The sequence below is a fragment of the Somniosus microcephalus genome, chromosome 12 (assembly GCF_052327205.1).
Source record: "Somniosus microcephalus isolate GS21.2 chromosome 12, FLI_Smic_1.0, whole genome shotgun sequence".
In the NCBI taxonomy this organism is placed as follows: domain Eukaryota; kingdom Metazoa; phylum Chordata; class Chondrichthyes; order Squaliformes; family Somniosidae; genus Somniosus; species Somniosus microcephalus.
The window spans coordinates 221,877,425-221,897,982 of record NC_140998.1 but is presented as its reverse complement, the minus strand read 5'-3'; the positions used below and the strand labels follow the sequence as shown (position 1 = coordinate 221,897,982).

General features: G+C 52.0%; 1 protein-coding gene across 1 annotated transcript in view; it reads left to right on the top strand.

Moving 5' to 3' along the window:
• Positions 1-222: 222 nt before the first annotated feature.
• The window catches only part of LOC147110166 (uncharacterized), a 55,497-nt gene continuing 35,161 nt past the window's right edge, over positions 223-20,558 (top strand). The window contains exons 1-5 of the mRNA XM_086004101.1: positions 223-328; positions 2,692-2,802; positions 3,808-3,918; positions 12,798-12,908; positions 13,914-14,024. Of these exons, the coding sequence (XP_085860227.1) occupies positions 3,825-3,918; positions 12,798-12,908; positions 13,914-14,024 (316 nt within the window). The 5' untranslated portion in view covers positions 223-328; positions 2,692-2,802; positions 3,808-3,824. The remainder of the gene's footprint in view (positions 329-2,691; positions 2,803-3,807; positions 3,919-12,797; positions 12,909-13,913; positions 14,025-20,558) is intronic.

Here is a 20,558-nt window from a genome sequence, read left to right as displayed (position 1 = left end):
TTTCTAAGTGCCCTGTTACCAAGTCCTTAATAATAGATTCTGGCATTTTCCTTACTACTGATGTGAGGCTAACTGGCCTGTAGTTCCCCTTTTTCTCTCTCCCTCCTTTCTTAAATAGTGGGTTTACATTTGCCACCTTCCAATCCATGGGAACTGTTCTAGAATCCAGATCCTAGGAAGATTAAATATTCTTCACCTAACTTCTCTCTACTTTCAGGGTCAACGGACGTAACAACGATAAGGGCAGAGACCGAGAGTGTTGCACAGACTGTTCCCAGTGCTTCTAATCTCCTGGGCACTGCTGGTGCTGGCAACACAACCCTGTGGGGTGAGTAACACCTCCTTCATCCTCACTTCATTCACTATCGCAGGGTCGGAGGGATGTGGGTGTCGCGATGAACATGGATGTGGGGCGAGAACCCAACATAGGCTGGAGTCTCAGGGGAGCGAGGGCCTTGCAGGTCCCATCACCTGTCATCCCACGTTCCCCTATCACTTTATTGAACGGGCATTCAACCCCCGGGCGAACCCAAAAATGGTGTCCGCTGTGGTTCAGTGAGTCGCACTCTCGCCTCTCAGTCAGAAGGTTGTGTGTTCGAGCCCCCACTCCAGAGACTTGAGTACAAAATCCAGGCCGACACTCCCAGGGCAGCAGTGAGGGAGCGCCGCACTTTCGGAGGGGCAGTACTGAGGGAGCGCCGCGCTATTGGAGGGGCAGTACTGAGGGAGTGCTGCACTGTCGGTGGGGCGGTACTGAGGGAGCGTCGCACTGTCGGAGGGACATTACTGAGGGAGCGCTGCACTGTCGGAGGGCCGGTACTGAGGGAGCACCGCACTGTCGGAAGGGCGGTACTGAGGGAGCGCCGCACTGTCGGAGTGGCAGTACTGAGGGAGCGCCGCACTGTCGGAGGGGCAGTACTGAGGGAGCGCCGCAGTGTCGGAGGTGCAGTACTGAGGGTGCGCCGCACTGTAGGAGGGGCAGTTCTGAGGGAGCGCCGCACTGTCAGAGGGGCAGTACTGAGGGAGCGCCGCAGTGTCGGAGGAGCAGCACTGAGGGAGCGCCACACTGTCGGAGGGGCAGTACTGAGGGAGCGCCGCACTGTGGGAGGGGCAGCACTGAGGGGGCGCCGCGCTGTCGGAGGGGCAGTACTGAGGGGGTGCTGCACTGTCGGAGGGGCGTTACTAAGGGAGTGCCACACTGTCGGAGGCATTACTGAGGGAGCGTCGCACTGTCGGAGGGGCAGTACTGAGGGAGCGCCGCACTGTCGGAGTGGCAGTACTGAGGGAGCGCCGCACCGTCGGAGAGGCAGTACTGAGGGAGCGCCGCACTGTCGGAGGGGCAGTACTGAGGGTGCTCCGCACTGTCGGAGGGGCAGTATTGAGGGAGCGCATCTCTGTCGGAGGGGCAGTACTGAGGGAGCGCCGCACTGTCAAAGGGGCAGTACTGAGGGAGTGCCGCACTGTCGGAGGGGCAGTACTGGGGGAGCGCTGCACTGTCGGAGGGGCAGTACTGAGGATGCGCCGCACTGTCGGAGGGGCAGTGCTGAGGGAGCGCCGCACTGTCGGAGGGGCATTACTGAGGGAGCCCCGCACTGTCGGAGGGGCAGTACTGAGGGAGCGCCGCACTGTCGGAGGGGCGGTACTGAGGGAGCACCGCAATGTTGGAGGGGCAGTACTGACGGAGGGCCGCACTGTCGGAGGGGCAGTACTGAGGGAGCGCCGCATTTTCGGAGGGGCAGTACTGAGGGAGCGCTGCACTATCGGAGTGGCAGTACTGAGGGAGCGCCGCACTGTCGGAGGGGCAGTACTGAGGGAGCGCCGCAGTGTCGGAGGGGCGGTACTGAGGGTGCGCGGCATTGTATGAGGGGCAGTTCTGATGGAGCGCCGCACTGTCAGAGGGGCAGTACTGAGGGAGCGCCGCAGTGTCAGAGGGGCAGCACTGAGGGAGCGCCGCACTGTCGGAGGGGCAGTACTGAGGGAGCGCCGCACTGTGGGAGGGGCAGTACTGAGGGGGCGCCGCGTTGTCGGAGGGGCAGTACTGAGGGCGTGCTGCGCTGTCGGAGGGGCGGTACTAAGGGAGTGCCACACTGTCGGAGGCATTACTGAGGGAGCGCCGCATTGTCGGAGGTGCAGTACTGAGGGAGCGCCGCACTGTCGGAGGGGCAGTATTGAGGGAGCACCGCACTGTCGGATGGCAGTACTGATGGAGTCTTGCACTGTCGGAGGGGCAGTTCTGAGGGAGTCTCGCACTGTCGGAGGGGCGGTACTGAGGGAGCACTGCACTGTCGGAGGGGCAGTACTGAGGGAGCACTGCACTGTCGGAGGGGCAGTACTGAGGGAGCGCTGCACTGTCGGAGGGGCGGTACTGAGGGAGCACCGCACTGTTGGAAGGGCGGTACTGAGGGAGCGCCGCACTGTCGGAGGGACATTACTGAGGGATGCCGCACTGCTTCTGCTCAATCCTATTATTATTGTCTAAGTGCCCTGTTACCAAGTCCTTAATGATAGATTCTGGCATTTTCCCTACTACTGATGTGAGGCTAACTGGCCTGTAGTTCACCGTTTTCCCTCTCCCTCCTTTCTTAAATAGTGGGGTTACATTTGCCACCTTCCAACCTACGGGAACCATTCCAGAATCCATATGCTAGGAAGATTAAATATTCTACACCAACTGCTTCTCTCTACTTTCAGGCTCACCGAATGTAACAGCGACAGTGTCCGAGACCGAGAGTGTTGCACAGACTGTTCCCAGTGCTCCTAATGCCCTGGGCACTCCTAGTGCTGACAACACAACCCTGTGGGGTGAGTGACACCTCCTTCATCCTCACTTCATTCACAATTGCAGGGTCGGAGGGATGTCGCGAAGAACATGGAGGTGGGGCGTGAACCCAACATAGGCTGGAGTCTCAGGGATGCCAGGGCCTTGCAGGTTTAAGAAGATAAGAATTAGGAACATGAGTCGACCGTAAGCCCCCTCGAGCCTGCTCACTGTGCACCCAAGCTGTGCACGCTCACCCCAGGAATCAGTCTAGTGAACCTTCATTACACCACCACCAAGGCAAGTATATCCTTCCTTAGGTAAGGAGACCAGAACTGTGTGCAGTACTCCAGGTGTGGTCTTACCGAGGCCCTGTACGATTGCAGCAAGGCTTCCTTACTCTTAAAACAACGTTAACATGCAGGTACGGAAAGCAATTTGGAAGGCAAATGGTATGTTAGCCTTTATAGCACGAAGATTGGCGTACATTACTAAGGATATACTTGCCTTGGAGGCAGTGCAACGAAGGTTCACTAGATTGATTCCTGGAATGAGAGGGCTGTCCTATGAGGAGAGATTGAGTAGAATGGGCCGATACTCTCTGGAGTTTAGAAGAATGAGAGGTGATCTCATTGAAACATACAAGATTCTGAGGGGGATTGACAGGGTAGATGCTGAGAGGCTGTTTCCCCCTGGCTGGAGAGTCTAGAACCAGGGGTCACAGTCTCAGGATAAGGGCTCGGCCATTGAGGACTGAGATGAGGAGGAATTTCTTCACTCAGAGGGCGGTGAATCTTTGGAATTCTCTGCCCCAGAGGGCTGTGGAGGCTCAGTCGTTGAGTATATTCAAGGCTGAGACCGAGAGATTTTTGAATATTAAGGGAATCGAGGGATATGGGGATAGTGCAGGAAAGTGGAAATGAGGTAGAAGATCAGCCGTGATCTTATTGAATGGCGGAGCAGGTTCGAGGGGCCGAGTGGTCTCCATCAATTCTATGTTACTCAGAAGATTAACTAGTCTTCACCTAACTGCTTCTCGCTATCTTCAGGTACAACAACCACAAGAATGACGGAGTCTGAGACCGTTCAGCGCTCAGTGAATGCGTCCAGACATCACAGGAACCTGGTCACAACAAGCACGGCCCACAAAACCATGCCGGGTAAGTAACACCTCCTACATCCTCACTTCCATTCCCATTACAGTGCCAGCATGTGGAGGAGGGTGAACTGGGCATAATCCTTGCCGTACCCACCTGCCCTTGTTTTGAGACAGTGCATGGCCATCTGAAGGGTTACAGACAGGAGTGGGATATTGGCACTGTAGACTGAGACACTATCTGAAGGGTTACAGACAGGAGTGGGATATTGGCACTGTAGACTGGGTCACAATCTGAAGGGTTACAGACAGGAGTGGGATATTGGCACTGTAGACTGGGTCACTACCTGAAGGGTTACAGACAGGAGTGTGATATTGGCACTGTAGACTGGGTCACTATCTGAAGGGTTACAGACAGGAGTGGGATATTGACACTGTAGACTGGGTCACTATCTGAAGGGTTACAGACAGGAGTGGGATATTGGCACTGTAGACTGGGTCACAATCTGAAGGGTTACAGACAGGAGTGGGATATTGGCACTGTAGACTGGGTCACTACCTGAAGGGTTACAGACAGGAGTGGGATATTGGCACTGTAGACTGGGTCACAATCTGAAGGGTTACAGACAGGAGTGGGATATTGGCACTGTAGACTGAGACACTATCTGAAGGGTTACAGACAGGAGTGGGATATTGGCACTGTAGACTGGGTCACTATCTGAAGGGTTACAGACAGGAGTGGGATATTGGCACTGTAGACTGGGTCACTATCTGAAGGGTTACAGACAGGAGTGGGATATTGGCACTGTAGACTGAGACACTATCTGAAGGGTTACAGACAGGAGTGGGATATTGGCACTGTAGACTGGGTCACAATCTGAAGGGTTACAGACAGGAGTGGGATATTGGCACTGTAGACTGGGTCACTACCTGAAGGGTTACAGACAGGAGTGTGATATTGGCACTGTAGACTGGGTCACTATCTGAAGGGTTACAGACAGGAGTGGGATATTGACACTGTAGACTGGGTCACTATCTGAAGGGTTACAGACAGGAGTGGGATATTGGCACTGTAGACTGGGTCACAATCTGAAGGGTTACAGACAGGAGTGGGATATTGGCACTGTAGACTGGGTCACTACCTGAAGGGTTACAGACAGGAGTGGGATATTGGCACTGTAGACTGGGTCACAATCTGAAGGGTTACAGACAGGAGTGGGATATTGGCACTGTAGACTGAGACACTATCTGAAGGGTTACAGACAGGAGTGGGATATTGGCACTGTAGACTGGGTCACTATCTGAAGGGTTACAGACAGGAGTGGGATATTGGCACTGTAGACTGGGTCACTATCTGAAGGGTTACAGACAGGAGTGGGATATTGGCACTGTAGACTGGGTCACTATCTGAAGGGTTACAGACAGGAGTGGGATATTGGCACTGTAGACTGGGTCACTATCTGAAGGGTTACAGACAGGAGTGGGATATTGGCACTGTAGACTGGGTCACAATCTGAAGGGTTACAGACAGGAGTGGGATATTGGCACTGTAGACTGGGTCACTATCTGAAGGGTTACAGACAGGAGTGGGATATTGGCACTGTAGACTGGGTCACTATCTGAAGGGTTACAGACAGGAGTGGGATATTGGCACTGTAGACTGGGTCACAATCTGAAGGGTTACAGACAGGTGTGGGATATTGGCACTGTAGACTGGGTCACTATCTGAAGGGTTACAGACAGGAGTGGGATATTGGCACTGTAGACTGGGTCACTATATGAAGGGTTACAGACAGGAGTGGGATATTGGCACTGTAGACTGGGTCACTATCTGAAGGGTTACAGACAGGAGTGTGATATTGGCACTGTAGACTGGGTCACTATCTGAAGGGTTACAGACAGGAGTGGGATATTGGCACTGTAGACTGGGTCACTATCTGAAGGGTTACAGACAGGAGTGTGATATTGGCACTGTAGACTGGGTCACTATCTGAAGGGTTACAGACAGGAGTGGGATATTGGCACTGTCGACTGAGTCACTATCTGAAGGGTTACAGACAGGAGTGGGATATTGGCACTGTAGACTGGGTCACTATCTGAAGGGTTACAGACAGGAGTGGGATATTGGCACTGTAGACTGGGTCACTATCTGAAGGGTTACAGACAGGAGTGGGATATTGGCACTGTAGACTGGGTCACTATCTGAAGGGTTACAGACAGGAGTGGGATATTGACACTGTAGACTGGGTCACTATCTGAAGGGTTACAGACAGGAGTGGGATATTGGCACTGTAGACTGGGTCACTATCTGAAGGGTTACAGACAGGAGTGGGATATTGGCACTGTAGACTGGGTCACAATCTGAAGGGTTACAGACAGGAGTGTGATATTGGCACTGTAGACTGGGTCACTATCTGAAGGGTTACAGACAGGAGTGGGATATTGGCACTGTAGACTGGGTCACTACCTGAAGGGTTACAGACAGGAGTGGGATATTGGCACTGTAGACTGGGTCACTACCTGAAGGGTTACAGATAGGAGTGGGATATTGGCACTGTAGACTGGGTCACTACCTGAAGGGTTACAGACAGGAGTGTGATATTGGCACTGTAGACTGGGTCACTATCTGAAGGGTTACAGACAGGAGTGGGATATTGGCACTGTAGACTGGGTCACTATCTGAAGGGTTACAGACAGGTGTGGGATATTGACACTGTAGACTGGGTCACTACCTGAAGGGTTACAGACAGGAGTGGGATATTGGCACTGTAGACTGGGTCACTATCTGAAGGGTTACAGACAGGAGTGGGATATTGACACTGTAGACTGAGACACTATCTGAAGGGTTACAGACAGGAGTGGGATATTGGCACTGTAGACTGGGTCACTACCTGAAGGGTTACAGACAGGAGTGGGATATTGGCACTGTAGACTGGGTCACAATCTGAAGGGTTACAGACAGGAGTGGGATATTGGCACTGTAGACTGGGTCACTATATGAAGGGTTACAGACAGGAGTGGGATATTGGCACTGTAGACTGGGTCACTATCTGAAGGGTTACAGACAGGAGTGGGATATTGGCACTGTAGACTGGGTCACTATCTGAAGGGTTACAGACAGGAGTGTGATATTGGCACTGTAGACTGGGTCACTATCTGAAGGGTTACAGACAGGTGTGGGATATTGACACTGTAGACTGGGTCACTATCTGAAGGGTTACAGACAGGAGTGGGATATTGGCACTGTAGACTGGGTCACTATCTGAAGGGTTACAGACAGGAGTGGGATATTGACACTGTAGACTGGGTCACTATCTGAAGGGTTACAGACAGGAGTGGGATATTGGCACTGTAGACTGGGTCACTATCTGAAGGGTTACAGACAGGAGTGGGATATTGGCACTGCAGACTGGGTCACAATCTGAAGGGTTACAGACAGGAGTGGGATATTGGCACTGTAGACTGGGTCACTATCTGAAGGGTTACAGACAGGAGTGGGATATTGGCACTGTAGACTGGGTCACTATCTGAAGGGTTACAGACAGGAGTGGGATATTGGCACTGTAGACTGGGTCACAATCTGAAGGGTTACAGACAGGTGTGGGATATTGGCACTGTAGACTGGGTCACTATCTGAAGGGTTACAGACAGGAGTGGGATATTGGCACTGTAGACTGGGTCACTATATGAAGGGTTACAGACAGGAGTGGGATATTGGCACTGTAGACTGGGTCACTATCTGAAGGGTTACAGACAGGAGTGTGATATTGGCACTGTAGACTGGGTCACTATCTGAAGGGTTACAGACAGGAGTGGGATATTGGCACTGTAGACTGGGTCACTATCTGAAGGGTTACAGACAGGAGTGTGATATTGGCACTGTAGACTGGGTCACTATCTGAAGGGTTACAGACAGGAGTGGGATATTGGCACTGTCGACTGAGTCACTATCTGAAGGGTTACAGACAGGAGTGGGATATTGGCACTGTAGACTGGGTCACTATCTGAAGGGTTACAGACAGGAGTGGGATATTGGCACTGTAGACTGGGTCACTATCTGAAGGGTTACAGACAGGAGTGGGATATTGGCACTGTAGACTGGGTCACTATCTGAAGGGTTACAGACAGGAGTGGGATATTGACACTGTAGACTGGGTCACTATCTGAAGGGTTACAGACAGGAGTGGGATATTGGCACTGTAGACTGGGTCACTATCTGAAGGGTTACAGACAGGAGTGGGATATTGGCACTGTAGACTGGGTCACAATCTGAAGGGTTACAGACAGGAGTGTGATATTGGCACTGTAGACTGGGTCACTATCTGAAGGGTTACAGACAGGAGTGGGATATTGGCACTGTAGACTGGGTCACTACCTGAAGGGTTACAGACAGGAGTGGGATATTGGCACTGTAGACTGGGTCACTATCTGAAGGGTTACAGACAGGTGTGGGATATTGACACTGTAGATTGGGTCACTACCTGAAGGGTTACAGACAGGAGTGGGATATTGGCACTGTAGACTGGGTCACTATCTGAAGGGTTACAGACAGGAGTGGGATATTGACACTGTAGACTGAGACACTATCTGAATGGTTACAGACAGGAGTGGGATATTGGCACTGTAGACTGGGTCACTACCTGAAGGGTTACAGACAGGAGTGGGATATTGGCACTGTAGACTGGGTCACTATCTGAAGGGTTACAGACAGGAGTGGGATATTGGCACTGTAGACTGGGTCACTATCTGAAGGGTTACAGACAGGAGTGTGATATTGGCACTGTAGACTGGGTCACTATCTGAAGGGTTACAGACAGGTGTGGGATATTGACACTGTAGACTGGGTCACTATCTGAAGGGTTACAGACAGGAGTGGGATATTGGCACTGTAGACTGGGTCACTATCTGAAGGGTTACAGACAGGAGTGGGATATTGGCACTGTAGACTGGGTCACTATCTGAAGGGTTACAGACAGGAGTGGGATATTGGCACTGTAGACTGGGTCACAATCTGAAGGGTTACAGACAGGAGTGGGATATTGGCACTGTCGACTGGGTCACTATCTGAAGGGTTACAGACAGGAGTGGGATATTGGCACTGTAGACTGGGTCACTATCTGAAGGGTTACAGACAGGAGTGGGATATTGGCACTGTAGACTGGGTCACTACCTGAAGGGTTACAGTCAGGAGTGGGATATTGGCACTGTAGACTGGGTCTCTATCTGAAGGGTTACAGACAGGAGTGGGATATTGGCACTGTAGACTGGGTCACTATCTGAAGGGTTACAGACAGGAGTGGGATATTGGCACTGTAGACTGGGTCACAATCTGAAGGGTTACAGACAGGAGTGGGATATTGACACTGTAGACTGGGTCACAATCTGAAGGGTTACAGACAGGAGTGGGATATTGGCACTGTAGACTGGGTCACTATCTGAAGGGTTACAGACAGGAGTGGGATATTGGCACTGTAGACTGGGTCACAATCTGAAGGGTTACAGACAGGAGTGGGATTTTGGCACTGTAGACTGGGTCACTATCTGAAGGGTTACAGACAGGAGTGGGATATTGGCACTGTAGACTGGGTCACTATCTGAAGGGTTACAGACAGGAGTGGGATATTGGCACTGTAGGCTGGGTCACTATCTGAAGGGTTACAGACAGGAGTGGGATATTGGCACTGTAGATTGGGTCACTATCTGAAGGGTTACAGACAGGAGTGGGATATTGGCACTGTAGACTGGGTCACTATCTGAAGGGTTACAGACAGGTGTGGGATATTGGCACTGTAGACTGGGTCACTATCTGAAGGGTTACAGACAGGTGTGGGATATTGGCACTGTAGACTGGGTCACCATCTGAAGGGTTACAGACAGGAGTGGGATATTGGCACTGTAGACTGGGTCACTATATGAAGGGTTACAGACAGGAGTGTGATATTGGCACTGTAGACTGGGTCACTATCTGAAGGGTTACAGACAGGTGTGGGATATTGGCACTGTCGACTGAGTCACTATATGAAGGGTTACAGACAGGAGTGGGATATTGGCACTGTAGATTGGGTCACTATCTGAAGGGTTACAGACAGGAGTGGGATATTGGCACTGTAGACTGGGTCACTATCTGAAGGGTTACAGACAGGTGTGGGATATTGACACTGTAGACTGGGTCACTATCTGAAGGGTTACAGACAGGAGTGGGATATTGGCACTGTAGACTGGGTCACTATCTGAAGGGTTACAGACAGGAGTGGGATATTGGCACTGTAGACTGGGTCACTATCTGAAGGGTTACAGACAGGAGTGGGATATTGGCACTGTAGACTGGGTCACAATCTGAAGGGTTACAGACAGGAGTGGGATATTGGCACTGTCGACTGGGTCACTATCTGAAGGGTTACAGACAGGAGTGGGATATTGGCACTGTAGACTGGGTCACTATCTGAAGGGTTACAGACAGGAGTGGGATATTGGCACTGTAGACTGGGTCACTACCTGAAGGGTTACAGTCAGGAGTGGGATATTGGCACTGTAGACTGGGTCTCTATCTGAAGGGTTACAGACAGGAGTGGGATATTGGCACTGTAGACTGGGTCACTATCTGAAGGGTTACAGACAGGAGTGGGATATTGGCACTGTAGACTGGGTCACAATCTGAAGGGTTACAGACAGGAGTGGGATATTGACACTGTAGACTGGGTCACAATCTGAAGGGTTACAGACAGGAGTGGGATATTGGCACTGTAGACTGGGTCACTATCTGAAGGGTTACAGACAGGAGTGGGATATTGGCACTGTAGACTGGGTCACAATCTGAAGGGTTACAGACAGGAGTGGGATTTTGGCACTGTAGACTGGGTCACTATCTGAAGGGTTACAGACAGGAGTGGGATATTGGCACTGTAGACTGGGTCACTATCTGAAGGGTTACAGACAGGAGTGGGATATTGGCACTGTAGGCTGGGTCACTATCTGAAGGGTTACAGACAGGAGTGGGATATTGGCACTGTAGATTGGGTCACTATCTGAAGGGTTACAGACAGGAGTGGGATATTGGCACTGTAGACTGGGTCACTATCTGAAGGGTTACAGACAGGTGTGGGATATTGGCACTGTAGACTGGGTCACTATCTGAAGGGTTACAGACAGGTGTGGGATATTGGCACTGTAGACTGGGTCACCATCTGAAGGGTTACAGACAGGAGTGGGATATTGGCACTGTAGACTGGGTCACTATATGAAGGGTTACAGACAGGAGTGTGATATTGGCACTGTAGACTGGGTCACTATCTGAAGGGTTACAGACAGGTGTGGGATATTGGCACTGTCGACTGAGTCACTATATGAAGGGTTACAGACAGGAGTGGGATATTGGCACTGTAGATTGGGTCACTATCTGAAGGGTTACAGACAGGAGTGGGATATTGGCACTGTAGACTGGGTCACTATCTGAAGGGTTACAGACAGGTGTGGGATATTGGCACTGTAGACTGGGTCACTACCTGAAGGGTTACAGACAGGAGTGGGATATTGGCACTGTAGACTGGGTCACTATCTGAAGGGTTACAGACAGGTGTGGGATATTGGCACTGTCGACTGAGTCACTATATGAAGGGTTACAGACAGGAGTGGGATATTGGCACTGTAGGCTGGGTCACTGTCTGAAGGGTTACAGACAGGAGTGTGATATTGACACTGTAGACTGGGTCACTATCTGAAGGGTTACAGACAGGAGTGGGATATTGGCACTGTAGATTGGGTCACCATCTGAAGGGTTACAGACAGGAGTGGGATATTGGCACTGTCGACTGAGTCACTATCTGAAGGGTTACAGACAGGAGTGGGATATTGGCACTGTAGACTGGGTCACAATCTGAAGGGTTACAGACAGGAGTGGGATATTGACACTGTAGACTGGGTCACTACCTGAAATGTTACATAGAGGAGTGGGATATTGGAACTGTCGATTGTGTCACTGAAGGGTTACAGACAGGAGTGGGATATTGGCACGGTCGGAGGGGCAGTACTGAGGGAGCGCCGCACTGTCGGAGGGGCGGTACTGAGGGAGTGCCGCACTGTCGGAGGGGCAGTACTGAGGGAGCGCCGCACTATCGGAGTGGCAGTACTGAGGGAGCGCCGCACTGTCAGAGGGGCAGTACTGAGGGAGCGCCGCAGTGTCGGAGGGGCAGCACTGAGGGAGCGCCGCACTGTCGGAGGGGCAGTACTGAGGGAGCGCCGCACTTTGGGAGGGGCAGTACTGAGGGGGCGCCGCGTTGTCGGAGGGGCAGTACTGAGGGCGTGCTGCGCTGTCGGAGGGGCGGTACTAAGGGAGTGCCACACTGTCGGAGGCATTACTGAGGGAGCGCCGCATTGTCGGAGGTGCAGTACTGAGGGAGCGCCGCACTGTCGGAGGGGCAGTATTGAGGGAGCACCGCACTGTCGGATGGCAGTACTGATGGAGTCTTGCACTGTCGGAGGGGCAGTTCTGAGGGAGTCTCGCACTGTCGGAGGGGCGGTACTGAGGGAGCGCATTACTGTCGGAGGGGCAGTACTGATGGAGCGCCGCACTGTCGGAGGGACATTACTGAGGGAGCACTGCACTGTCGGAGGGGCGGTACTGAGGGAGCACCGCACTGTTGGAAGGGCGGTACTGAGGGAGCGCCGCACTGTCGGAGGGACATTACTGAGGGATGCCGCACTGCTTCTGCTCAATCCTATTATTATTGTCTAAGTGCCCTGTTACCAAGTCCTTAATGATAGATTCTGGCATTTTCCCTACTACTGATGTGAGGCTAACTGGCCTGTAGTTCACCGTTTTCCCTCTCCCTCCTTTCTTAAATAGTGGGGTTACATTTGCCACCTTCCAACCTACGGGAACCATTCCAGAATCCATATGCTAGGAAGATTAAATATTCTACACCAACTGCTTCTCTCTACTTTCAGGCTCACCGAATGTAACAGCGACAGTGTCCGAGACCGAGAGTGTTGCACAGACTGTTCCCAGTGCTCCTAATGCCCTGGGCACTCCTAGTGCTGACAACACAACCCTGTGGGGTGAGTGACACCTCCTTCATCCTCACTTCATTCACAATTGCAGGGTCGGAGGGATGTCGCGAAGAACATGGAGGTGGGGCGTGAACCCAACATAGGCTGGAGTCTCAGGGATGCCAGGGCCTTGCAGGTTTAAGAAGATAAGAATTAGGAACATGAGTCGACCGTAAGCCCCCTCGAGCCTGCTCACTGTGCACCCAAGCTGTGCACGCTCACCCCAGGAATCAGTCTAGTGAACCTTCATTACACCACCTCCAAGGCAAGTATATCCTTCCTTAGGTAAGGAGACCAGAACTGTGCGCAGTACTCCAGGTGTGGTCTTACCGAGGCCCTGTACGATTGCAGCAAGGCTTCCTTACTCTTAAAACAACGTTAACATGCAGGTACGGAAAGCAATTTGGAAGGCAAATGGTATGTTAGCCTTTATAGCACGAAGATTGGCGTACATTACTAAGGATATACTTGCCTTGGAGGCAGTGCAACGAAGGTTCACTAGATTGATTCCTGGGATGAGAGGGCTGTCCTATGAGGAGAGATTGAGTAGAATGGGCCGATACTCTCTGGAGTTTAGAAGAATGAGAGGTGATCTCATTGAAACATACAAGATTCTGAGGGGGATTGACAGGGTAGATGCTGAGAGGCTGTTTCCCCCTGGCTGGAGAGTCTAGAACCAGGGGTCACAGTCTCAGGATAAGGGCTCGGCCATTGAGGACTGAGATGAGGAGGAATTTCTTCACTCAGAGGGCGGTGAATCTTTGGAATTCTCTGCCCCAGAGGGCTGTGGAGGCTCAGTCGTTGAGTATATTCAAGGCTGAGATCAATAGATTTTTGAATATTAAGGGAATCGAGGGATATGGGGATAGTGCAGGAAAGTGGAAATGAGGTAGAAGATCAGCCGTGATCTTATTGAATGGCGGAGCAGGTTCGAGGGGCCGAGTGGTCTCCATCAATTCTATGTTACTCAGAAGATTAACTAGTCTTCACCTAACTGCTTCTCGCTATCTTCAGGTACAACAACCACAAGAATGACGGAGTCTGAGACCGTTCAGCGCTCAGTGAATGCGACCAGACATCACAGGAACCTGGTCACAACAAGCACTGCCCACAAAACCATGCCGGGTAAGTAACACCTCCTACATCCTCACTTCCATTCCCATTACAGTGCCAGCATGTGGAGGAGGGTGAACTGGGCATAATCCTTGCCGTACCCACCTGCCCTTGTTTTGAGACAGTGCATGGCCATCTGAAGGGTTACAGACAGGAGTGGGATATTGGCACTGTAGACTGAGACACTATCTGAAGGGTTACAGACAGGAGTGGGATATTGACACTGTAGACTGGGTCACTATCTGAAGGGTTACAGACAGGAGTGGGATATTGGCACTGTAGACTGGGTCACAATCTGAAGGGTTACAGACAGGAGTGGGATATTGGCACTGTAGACTGGGTCACTACCTGAAGGGTTACAGACAGGAGTGGGATATTGGCACTGTAGACTGGGTCACAATCTGAAGGGTTACAGACAGGAGTGGGATATTGGCACTGTAGACTGAGACACTATCTGAAGGGTTACAGACAGGAGTGGGATATTGGCACTGTAGACTGGGTCACTATCTGAAGGGTTACAGACAGGAGTGGGATATTGGCACTGTAGACTGGGTCACTATCTGAAGGGTTACAGACAGGAGTGGGATATTGGCACTGTAGACTGGGTCACTATCTGAAGGGTTACAGACAGGAGTGGGATATTGGCACTGTAGACTGGGTCACTATCTGAAGGGTTACAGACAGGAGTGGGATATTGGCACTGTAGACTGGGTCACAATCTGAAGGGTTACAGACAGGAGTGGGATATTGGCACTGTAGACTGGGTCACTATCTGAAGGGTTACAGACAGGAGTGGGATATTGGCACTGTAGACTGGGTCACTATCTGAAGGGTTACAGACAGGAGTGGGATATTGGCACTGTAGACTGGGTCACAATCTGAAGGGTTACAGACAGGTGTGGGATATTGGCACTGTAGACTGGGTCACTATCTGAAGGGTTACAGACAGGAGTGGGATATTGGCACTGTAGACTGGGTCACTATATGAAGGGTTACAGACAGGAGTGGGATATTGGCACTGTAGACTGGGTCACTATCTGAAGGGTTACAGACAGGAGTGGGATATTGGCACTGTAGACTGGGTCACTATCTGAAGGGTTACAGACAGGAGTGGGATATTGGCACTGTAGACTGGGTCACTATCTGAAGGGTTACAGACAGGAGTGTGATATTGGCACTGTAGACTGGGTCACTATCTGAAGGGTTACAGACAGGAGTGGGATATTGGCACTGTCGACTGAGTCACTATCTGAAGGGTTACAGACAGGAGTGGGATATTGGCACTGTAGACTGGGTCACTATCTGAAGGGTTACAGACAGGAGTGGGATATTGGCACTGTAGACTGGGTCACTATCTGAAGGGTTACAGACAGGAGTGGGATATTGGCACTGTAGACTGGGTCACTATCTGAAGGGTTACAGACAGGAGTGGGATATTGACACTGTAGACTGGGTCACTATCTGAAGGGTTACAGACAGGAGTGGGATATTGGCACTGTAGACTGGGTCACTATCTGAAGGGTTACAGACAGGAGTGGGATATTGGCACTGTAGACTGGGTCACAATCTGAAGGGTTACAGACAGGAGTGTGATATTGGCACTGTAGACTGGGTCACTATCTGAAGGGTTACAGACAGGAGTGGGATATTGGCACTGTAGACTGGGTCACTACCTGAAGGGTTACAGACAGGAGTGGGATATTGGCACTGTAGACTGGGTCACTACCTGAAGGGTTACAGACAGGAGTGGGATATTGGCACTGTAGACTGGGTCACTACCTGAAGGGTTACAGACAGGAGTGTGATATTGGCACTGTAGACTGGGTCACTATCTGAAGGGTTACAGACAGGAGTGGGATATTGGCACTGTAGACTGGGTCACTATCTGAAGGGTTACAGACAGGTGTGGGATATTGACACTGTAGACTGGGTCACTACCTGAAGGGTTACAGACAGGAGTGGGATATTGGCACTGTAGACTGGGTCACTATCTGAAGGGTTACAGACAGGAGTGGGATATTGACACTGTAGACTGAGACACTATCTGAAGTGTTACAGACAGGAGTGGGATATTGGCACTGTAGACTGGGTCACTACCTGAAGGGTTACAGACAGGAGTGGGATATTGGCACTGTAGACTGGGTCACAATCTGAAGGGTTACAGACAGGAGTGGGATATTGGCACTGTAGACTGGGTCACTATATGAAGGGTTACAGACAGGAGTGGGATATTGGCACTGTAGACTGGGTCACTATCTGAAGGGTTACAGACAGGAGTGGGATATTGGCACTGTAGACTGGGTCACTATCTGAAGGGTTACAGACAGGAGTGTGATATTGGCACTGTAGACTGGGTCACTATCTGAAGGGTTACAGACAGGTGTGGGATATTGACACTGTAGACTGGGTCACTATCTGAAGGGTTACAGACAGGAGTGGGATATTGGCACTGTAGACTGGGTCACTCTCTGAAGGGTTACAGAGAGGAGTGGGATATTGGCACTGTAGACTGGGTCACTATCTGAAGGGTTACAGATAGGAGTGGGATATTGGCACTATAGACTGGGTCACAATCTGAAGGGTTACAGACAGGAGTGGGATATTGGCACTGTAGACTGGGTCACTATCTGAAGGGTTACAGACAGGAGTGGGATATTGGCACTGTAGACTGGGTCACTATCTGAAGGGTTACAGACAGGAGTGGGATATTGGCACTGTAGACTGGGTCACTACCTGAAGGGTTACAGTCAGGAGTGGGATATTGGCACTGTAGACTGGGTCACAATCTGAAGGGTTACAGACAGGAGTGGGATATTGGCACTGTAGACTGGGTCACTATCTGAAGGGTTACAGACAGGAGTGGGATATTGGCACTGTAGACTGGGTCACAATCTGAAGGGTTACAGACAGGAGTGGGATTTTGGCACTGTAGACTGGGTCACTATCTGAAGGGTTACAGACAGGAGTGGGATATTGGCACTGTAGACTGGGTCACTATCTGAAGGCTTACAGACAGGAGTGGGATATTGGCACTGTAGGCTGGGTCACTATCTGAAGGGTTACAGACAGGAGTGGGATATTGGCACTGTAGATTGGGTCACTATCTGAAGGGTTACAGACAGGAGTGGGATATTGGCACTGTAGACTGGGTCACTATCTGAAGGGTTACAGACAGGTGTGGGATATTGGCACTGTAGACTGGGTCACTATCTGAAGGGTTACAGACAGGTGTGGGATATTGGCACTGTAGACTGGGTCACCATCTGAAGGGTTACAGACAGGAGTGGGATATTGGCACTGTAGACTGGGTCACTATATGAAGGGTTACAGACAGGAGTGTGATATTGGCACTGTAGACTGGGTCACTATCTGAAGGGTTACAGACAGGTGTGGGATATTGGCACTGTCGACTGAGTCACTATATGAAGGGTTACAGACAGGAGTGGGATATTGGCACTGTAGATTGGGTCACTATCTGAAGGGTTACAGAGAGGAGTGGGATATTGGCACTGTAGACTGGGTCACTATCTGAAGGGTTACAGACAGGTGTGGGATATTGGCACTGTAGACTGGGTCACTACCTGAAGGGTTACAGACAGGAGTGGGATATTGGCACTGTAGACTGGGTCACTATCTGAAGGGTTACAGACAGGTGTGGGATATTGGCACTGTCGACTGAGTCACTATATGAAGGGTTACAGACAGGAGTGGGATATTGGCACTGTAGGCTGGGTCACTGTCTGAAGAGTTACAGACAGGAGTGTGATATTGACACTGTAGACTGGGTCACTGTCTGAAGGGTTACAGACAGGAGTGGGATATTGGCACTGTAGACTGGGTCACCATCTGAAGGGTTACAGACAGGAGTGGGATATTGGCACTGTAGACTGGGTCACTATCTGAAGGGTTACAGACAGGAGTGGGATATTGGCACTGTAGACTGGGTCACAATCTGAAGGGTTACAGACAGGAGTGGGATATTGACACTGTAGACTGGGTCACTACCTGAAATGTTACATAGAGGAGTGGGATATTGGAACTGTCGATTGTGTCACTGAAGGGTTACAGACAGGAGTGGGATATTGGCACGGTCGGAGGGGCAGTACTGAGGGAGCGCCGCACTGTCGGAGGGGCGGTACTGAGGGAGTGCCGCACTGTCGGAGGGGCAGTACTGAGGGAGCGCCGCACTGTCGGAGGGGCGGTACTGAGAGAGCGCCGCACTGTCGGAGGGGCGGTACTGAGGGAGCGCCGCACTGTCGGAGGGGCAGTACTGAGAGAGCGCTGCACTGTCGGAGGGGCAGTACTGAGGGAGCGCCGCAGTGTCGGAGGGGCGTTACTGAGGGAGCGCCGCACTGTGTCCTCTGGTTACCGACCTTCCTGCCGCTGGAAACAGGTTTTCCTTATTTACTGTATAGATTCAAGTTGTTGTTGATCCAGCGCCTTTAACGTCGTGAAACATCCCAAGGTGCTTCACAGGAGCGATTATGAAACACAAATTTGACAGCGAATCACATCAGGAGACATTAGGACAGGTGACCAAAAGCTGGGTCAAAGAGGTCGGTTTTAAGGAGCGTCTTAAAGGAGGAGAGAGAGGCGGAGAGGTTTAGGGAGGGAATTCCAGAGCTCGGGGCCCAGGTGGCTGAAGGCACGCCCGCCAATGGTGGAGCGATGGAAATCGGGGGATGCGCAAGAGGCCGGAATTGGAGGTGCACAGAGATCTGGGAAGGTTGTGGGGCTGGAGGAGGTTACAGAGATAGGGAGGGTTGTAGGGGCTGGAGGAGGTTACAGAGATAGGGAGGGTTGTAGGGGGCTGGAGGAGGTTACAGAGATAGGGAGGGTTGTAGGGGCTGGAGGAGGTTACAGAGATAGGGAGGGTTGTAGGGGCTGGAGGAGGTTACAGAGACAGGGAGGGTTGTAGGGGGCTGGAGGAGGTTACAGAGATAGGGAGGGTTGTAGGGGCTGGAGGAGGTTACAGAGATAGGGAGGGTTGTAGGGGGCTGGAGGAGGTTACAGAGATAGGGAGGGTTGTAGGGGCTGGAGGAGGTTACAGAGATAGGGAGGGTTGTAGGGGGCTGGAGGAGGTTACAGAGACAGGGAGGGTTGTAGGGGGCTGGAGGAGGTTACAGAGATAGGGAGGGTTGTACGGGCTGGAGGAGGTTACGGATCTATGGAGGGTTGTCGGGGCTGGAGGAGGTTACAGAGATAGGGAGAGTTGTCGGGGCTGGAGGAGGTTACAGAGATAGGGAGGGTTGCAGGGGCTGGAGGAGGTTACAGAGATAGGGAGGGTTGCAGGGGGCTGGAGGAGCTTACAGAGATAGGGAGGGTTGCAGGGGCTGGAGGAGATTACAGAGATAGGGAGGGTTGCAGGGGTCGGAGGAGGTTATAGAGATAGGGAGGGTTGTACGGGCTGGAGGAGGTTACGGAGCTATGGAGGGTTGTCGGGGCTGGAGGAGGTTACAGAGATAGGGAGAGTTGTCGGGGCTGGAGGAGGTTACAGAGATAGGGAGGGTTGTAGGGGCTGGAGGAGCTTTCAGAGATAGGGAGGGTTGTACGGGGTGGAGGAGGTTATGGAGCAAAGGAGGATTATAGGGGCTGGAGGAGGTTACAGAGATAGGGAGGGTTGTAGGGGCTGGAGGAGATTACAGAGATAGGGAGGGTTGCAGGGGTTGGAGGAGGTTACAGAGATAAGGAGGGTTGTACGGGCTGGAGGAGGTTACGGAGCTATGGAGGGTTGTCGGGGCTGGAGGAGGTTACAGAGATAGGGAGAGCTGTCGGGGCTGGAGGAGGTTACAGAGATAGGGAGGGTTGCAGGGGGCTGGAGGAGGTTACAGAGATAGGGTGGGTTGTAGGGGCAGGAGGAGGTTACAGAGATAGGGAGTGTTGCAGGGGCTGGAGGAGATTACAGAGATAGGGAGGGTTGCAGGGGTTGGAGGAGGTTACAGAGATAGGGAGGGTTGTACGGGCTGGAGGAGGTTACGGAGCTATGGAGGGTTGTCGGGGCTGGAGGAGGTTACAGAGATAGGGAGAGTTGTCGGGGCTGGAGGAGGTTACAGAGTTAGGGAGGGTTGTAGGGGCTGGAGGAGCTTTCAGAGATAGGGAGAGTTGTACGGGGTGCAGGAGGTTATGGAGCTAAGGAGGATTATAGGGGCTGGAGGAGGTTACAGAGATAGGGAGGGTTGTAGGGGCAATAGGAGATTACAGAGATAGGGAGGGTTGCAGGGGTCGGAGGAGGTTCCAGAGATAGGGAGGGTTGTAGGGGCTGGAGGAGATTACAGAGATAGGGAGGGTTGCAGGGGTCGGAGGAGGTTACAGAGATAGGGAGGGTGGGAGCGAGGAAGCCATGGAGGGGTTTGAAGACGAGGATGAGAATTTTACTGCACCAGGACAGACCAGCCTTCTCCCAACATATCTGCCTCTGTTTGAGCCACATGATCCCAGCGAGTCTTCGCAACCTGTGACCCAATAATGAGGGGGTTGAGGGGCCCCCAAAACCGAAGGAAGCGAAAAACCAGGGGCCTCGTGTCACGGGCTGGTTACCGTGGCGAC